Source organism: Nanorana parkeri, unplaced genomic scaffold (assembly GCF_000935625.1).
Source record: "Nanorana parkeri isolate BGI_ZX_2015 unplaced genomic scaffold, ASM93562v1 scaffold1048, whole genome shotgun sequence".
Classification (NCBI taxonomy): Eukaryota; Metazoa; Chordata; class Amphibia; order Anura; family Dicroglossidae; genus Nanorana; species Nanorana parkeri.
The window spans coordinates 196498-203130 of record NW_017307316.1 but is presented as its reverse complement, the minus strand read 5'-3'; the positions used below and the strand labels follow the sequence as shown (position 1 = coordinate 203130).

The following is a 6633-nucleotide window of genomic DNA, read 5'->3' as shown; positions in this document are numbered from 1 at the left end:
CGTGTGGCCGATCACCGCAATACGTCCAGGTGCTTTCTAATCATTCGTCCAGGTGCTTTCTAATCATTATCGCTGATCCAACCTTGCGATAATCAGGGCAGGATGGGGCCGCCGTACGACAGTTCGATCATCGGACGAAAAGTGTTGTCCGATGATCGCAAGGTGTATGGACAGCCTTGAGCAGTAGCTCAAGTTTAAAAATAACTCCAGCTTGGGAAAATGAGTGGGGATGAGCTCAGGTCAGAACCAAACCCGGTCCACAGCTGATTGGGCGGATGGGCTTCTGGAGGAACTTCGTTTCAGTCGGAACCTGAGCTCAGTCCAACACTCAATATGTAAGCATGCTTTTTACACAGGTATAGGTGCAACAACCAGTCTCATAACATACTGTGATTTGTAGTTCTGACATTGGATGCTGGTTTTATGTTTGGTGATTGTCTAATGTCACCAAATAACTATGCAGAATGGTCATTGATTTTGCTCGTGCACGTTGCAGTGCAGTGGTCTTGGAGACAACGTTGGGCCATCAGGCAGCTCATGGGTTTATTCTTCCTTGTACTGGTTATGATGTAATATCTAGTCTTACTGGGTTCCTCTTGCCTCCAAAAAAGACTCATCCATGTGTCTACCATCATCTTGACTGGTGAGAGTCATATCTGCAGCAACTTTATAACACAATTTGTGGTTCTAACACTATTTCAAGTTCCTGTATACTTAAAGGAGAACTATGGGGTCAGTGTTTTTCCCCATAGTTCTCCTTAGGGTAACGGGAGGACACAAACTAGCGTCCTCCCGTTACCCTAAGCTCAGTATACCACGAGCTACAGCTCTCTATATACTGAGACGCCGCAGCCGGAGCGGATCCCGACATCGACGTCGAGATCCGCCCAGCTGCGTGAGTGACAGCTGGCTCTGCCTATCTAGAGGCAGAGCCAGCTGTACCCGCCCCCTCCCCCGTCCATTCCGCCAGTCAGCGCTGGCAGATCGGAGAGGGGAATCCAGCCCTTCTCCCTGTCACGGCAGAGAGCCGTGACAGGATCGAGAGGTGAGCGAGCGCCGGTATGTGTTCGCTCACCTCCCGATCTACTGAGCCGACCTGTGACAGTCTCATTGTCACAGGTCGGCTAGAACTATGAGGTGAGTGGAAATCACTCATCTCATAGTTCTCTAAGTGTTTTGGATTGGAAATTTCGGGGGCTAGGCAGCATCTTTTTTTTTTCCTGGGGGATAATTTATCTATTTTCCAGTATACAGTCCAGAGCACTGACACACATTTATATATTTTGTTTTCAACCCGCAGAAGTGAACATGTCGGACTACACCATTCGTCTCTACAAGGACTCCGATTACGATACTGTGAGGGAGCTGTTTGCGGAGGGAACATTGGAACATACTCGCGTGGCATTCAAACATGGACTTTCGCTGACACACATCCGGATATTTTTATTGGCCGTATTTCTCGTGCCCTTTTTGATCACTGGCTCAATCACCTTGTCTTTCATAGTTCTCCTCCTGGTCTTCACCGCCATGTGGTTTGGCACTAGAGACCTCTACGAGTCCTACGTCCGACATGCCCTCTCCAATGACATGCTAGACATCCAGAAATACTACCTGCAAAGAGACGGCTACTGCTTCTGGGTGGCCCAGTCCTTAGGAGAAGTGGTTGGGATGGTGGTGGCCATCCCATCAGCTCACCCAGAAGGAGAGAACCACATTGAACTGAGAAGGATGTCTGTCGCCAACAGCCACCGAGGCAGAGGAATCGCCAAAGCACTATGTAGAACGGTCATTGATTATGCTCGTGAGCGTAGTTGCAGTGCAGTGGTCTTGGAGACAACGTTGGGCCATCAGGCAGCTCATGGGTTATACAAGAGAATGGGATTTAAATGGCAGCATTCAACTTTTCTGAAACACCCACTGGCAAAATATGTAGATTTTAAATTCTTATTCTATAAATATGACATATAAAAATATATGGTAAAAAGGTACTTGTTAAGCATCAGACCTTTTATAGACTTCTCAAACTACCATCTTCCTGTATGTAACACCAGTGACTGAAGTTTTTTTTTGTCACCGGGAACAACCCCAAAAAACTATTATGGTTTAGAAGGGCCAAGAATCCTCTTTTCAGGTTCATCCAAGTGGGTGCCTTGGTACCATGCATGGAATTAGGACAAAATGATCACCTTTCTAGACATGTGCGATTCGTTTCGTTCTGAATCGAAATTCGGACGAATTTTCGGAAATTCGGATGTATCCGAATTCCGAATTACAGACATAACGAATGCAAACGAATCAGAATTTTTCGTTTCCGAAATTCGGTAGCGGTAGTTTAAACATTTGTTTCGTTTTCGGTTCTTATTCGTTTCTTATTCGTTTCGTTCGTTGGAGCAAAGTGACATTAGAGAAGGAAAAAAACATTTTCCCCCTCAAATGTCACTTTTCTGCAAACGAACGAAACGAATAAGAACCGAAAACGAAACGAACGTTCGAACGAACTACCGCTAACAAATTTCGTCCGAATTCCGAATCCGAATTGACTTTCACACCCGAATCCCGAAAAACGAAATAACACAAATCCGAATTTAAAACGAAGCAAATTTTTTGGCAGCGCACATGTCTAAACCTTTCTATACCGACTATTAGAGGAGATTCATTTTGCACTCCGGTACCTGGCAAAGTGGACATTTTTTTGTTATCACTAGAGTTGTTGTTGAAGTAATGGGGTCCCTTACCTGCAAGCCAACCAATGGCAATGCTGCCACGTTTGACGCAACTTCTAGAAAAAAAACTCCCATGTTCCAAGTTATAAGACACTACAAAAGATTACTGGAGACTGTTTATATTACATAACATTATGAGATTAAATATATTAACCCTGAAAATCTATTAAAGATCTAAAAAAACCTGCAGTACTAATTGTCCACACTGTTAAACATAATTACTATATGTCAATGTTGGCTTTGAATTCTTATCTGTCCAATGGCAAGGAGTCACTTTTTTTGGCCTTTTGCATAATTCTGAGCACCGCTGATACCCGACACTTCCTGGTGTTTCAGCCTGTCCCCAGCTGGTGCCTCCCATCACTACAACACTACAGGTCACAATGAAATATAGCAGTTAGCTGGAGGAACCAGGGCCATCCCTATAATGGAGGCAGCCTGAAGTTGTTGTCTCAGGTAGGGAGGGGGGGACGTACAGCAGCATGGTCGCTCTGCTGCACAATGTTTGCAGTGTGCTTGCCACTCCCTTTCCATCCAGGAGTGCACCAAGTAGCTAAGAGCTGGTCAGGTGGATGTGCAAGGGCCATACACATAGCAAAAAAAAAAGTGTGGTAAGCGCACTACTGTAGAAATGGGGTGGTGATCAAATGTAGTAAGTGGTAATGGGTGTGCTGGCTTCTTGGACAGGGAGAGGGACCCTATGTACAGAATCAACAAAAAACAAAGAAAATAAGTGCTACTACCTTTAAACAACTTGGTTAGCGTGTAATATATGCAAATCACATAATAAATGAGGTGACTCACTGTTTGCTGGTGGAGAATGATGGTGCCTGCAGATGGAGAGATTCTGTTTGCCTGAGGAAGGGGCCGCACGGTCCCAAAACGTTGCTTAGGAGATGTGCATCATTATGGTCAATAAACATAATTGACTTTACCACTTTTGGAGTGCGAGTGACTACATTCATCTATCTGCAGATGGAGAGGAACTGCTTGGGAACATGGAGAGAGAGGCTGGAAGGGAGAAGCTATAGGCTGAGGACGGCGTCAGACTGCCGCAGCTCCGAACGTGTTGGGCACTGGATGTCACTGTCGAGTGCTGTGAGGTCTCAGCTGGCCAGGCTGAGGACTTGGGTCTTGCGGAAGGTGTCTGCATGTGGATGAATCAGAGAGTAACCCATCAGAGATTTTTTTTAAAAGAGCTTGACACACTCTCATTGAAGCGGCATTCACTGGCGGTATCATTTCCAAGCAAGAAAGATCCTTTCTAATTTCCCAGCACTCCTTACTTTTACCACTTACCCAAAATACACAAAGACAGCACCTACCCCCCCAGGACACCCGATAATAGCCAGTACTAGCAGTCTCACTAGTGGTTTATCAATTTATATAGACCAATTCCTTCAGCCAATGGTCACAGCTCTCCCATCCTACATAAAAGACTCCAGTCATCTTATCCACTTACAAATGGCACTCCACATACTGCTGGGTATCTCTGGACGTTTGTTCATTATATACCTCCATTCCTCATTCAGTAGGATTAAATGCTTTTTTTCTTCTCTCTCTCCAACTCATCCATTAATCACACCCAAGCACAGTTCATGAACTGTACTGAATTTACACTCAATCACAACTACTTCTCCTTCCTTGATACATTTTACTTGCAGACAAAAGGGACAGCGATGGGAGCAAATTATGCTCCTAGTTACGCCAATCTAACTATGGGTTTTTGGGAAACATTTAACATATGGAAGAACAATCCACATGCCAAAAAGTAATTTGTTTTTTTACGGGAAAAACATTGATGACATTGTCATCATCTGGGATGGTTCCCCAGACAGTGTGGCAGAATTTGTATCCCACTGTAACAACAACAATCTAGGCCTCTCCTTCACCCATGTAGTTAGCTCCACCGATTTGGTGTTTAACCTAGAACTTGCGACAAATCGATAACAACATCATCACTAGAAATCATATAAAACCCTCCGGGGGCAATTCATATCTCCACTACCCCAGTTGTCGCCACCCAAGGTGGAAAGATAATATCCCAAAAAGCCAGTTTTGCCGGCTCAAAAAGGGAACTGCACCAACAGTTCAGATTACACTACCGCTAGTCTTCTACTCTCCAAAAACATTTCTGAGAAAGCATATCCTGCACATCTTATTAAGGATGCATACTCGATGTATCTTGTATCTGATGAACCTAAAATTGGCAAGAAAGACCGACCCATAAGTGAAAACAATAAAGCTAGGCTCATCACCACTTTCAACAATAGGCACAAAGCCATCCAAAGGGTGATTTAAAATAACTGGCACATTCTGTTAAGGAATCTGAAATTAGGTCCCCTCTTACCACCCAAACCATCTATTAATTGCAGGAATAAAAACATTAAGAATTTAGTGGCGCCCAGTAAATAACTCAAAACATCCAAAAACTCAAAAAAAAAACATTGACAACAGAGTCGGGATTTTCAGGTGCAAGAAACTCAAGTGTCTTACGTGCCAATTCATTCACCATGGACAAACCGAGGGATCATCTTCACAATACCTATAAGATCAAATCAATTCATTACTGCGCTCATGATCATGTGATATATGGGCTAACATGTCCGTGTGGCATGGTTTATGTCGGACGCACTATGCTCCCCCTACGCAAGAGAATAGGGGAACAGACGATTAATCGAGAAAGGAGACATTGAACATAGTGTCCCTCGAAACACTATAAGAACACGCATGCCCTCCATGTTTTAGCTATCGAACACATATCCACCCAATTAAAATCCTCTGAACGGTTTCGTCTTCTGTGTAAAAGGGAAACCTTTTGGATTTATACATTGAACACACTAGCACCCACTGGCCTTAACGAGGAGATAGAAATCCATACTATCCTATGAGTTTAATTCACCTCCACATGTAATTGTCCGCCCCTAGGTACCTGCGTGCAAGCAGGCCCACGGGTGCAGGCCCACTGCATACATGGTGGTCCTCACACATGCGTGTAGGGTGTGCGTGGTTGTGTATGTGGTTGCACACACATACGTATAGGTTTGTGTGTTCGGGCCTGCATGAGCTCATGGACACATGCAGGATTGGGCATGTGCACATCTGCTAGTGTGTGCTTGTGTTCACACACACACACAGATAGTCCATGGTCCCATCGCACTCCAGACCGCGAAAATCCCTGCTGCGGTAGTCAACGGGTGGCAGCCGTAACAATCATGAGCAGAAGCAGAGACACCGGCACTCCAGATTTGCAAAAATACGTCTATTTATTGACGTGCATCATGGTAGCAAACAACAAACGATTCGGGTCGCAAGGGATCCCCCTCATCAGGTAAAACAAAGTGTAAGTGCACATAAACACAGCTGATATATAGCACCAACCCTAAATCAGAATGGCCAATCATCAACCTCCACATTGACCCCATGACGTCATGTTCCCGCCAATTGTAATTGCAGGAAAGTGACAGGTTATAAGACACAATACATCACATTGTATATGATATAAAATGCGTATGGTTACCTCCAATCAGCTATAGATCAGGAGCCTGCTCATTACAAGAGATGGAGGCCCGCCTTGAAAGTGCTCGTACCTGTGAAAACCACATTATCGGCCGATGCAGCGGGGGGGAAAAAACGCACATGAAAATCCATCATGTATGGAAGATCGATACTAAGATATATAGTTCGTTTTCTTTTTAGATAAAATATGTATTAAGTAACTTCTGGAATCAGCACTGTCTGTAATACTAATATTGCATGATTCACTATGTATGTTTTAGACGTTGTTGGAGGGATTTCTTTTTGATCCCTAGACAAACTGACAACATTTGGTCCAGAATATATGCACTAGTTATTTGGTTATGATTTGTACATATATGTTATGGTTGTCTAATACAGCGGTTCTTAATGT

General features: G+C 44.1%; 1 protein-coding gene across 1 annotated transcript; it reads left to right on the top strand.

Moving 5' to 3' along the window:
- The first annotated feature begins 1308 nt into the window (after positions 1–1308).
- LOC108796057 (probable N-acetyltransferase camello) lies at positions 1309–1968 on the top strand. The gene has a single exon (XM_018567442.1). The coding sequence runs from the start codon at positions 1309–1311 to the stop codon at positions 1966–1968; it is 660 nt and encodes a 219-aa protein (XP_018422944.1).
- The last annotated feature ends 4665 nt before the right edge of the window (positions 1969–6633 follow it).

Coding starts and splice junctions, on each gene's coding strand:
- LOC108796057 (XM_018567442.1), top strand. CDS start 1,309: ATGTCGGACTACACCATTCGTCTCTACAAGGACTCCGATTACGATACT.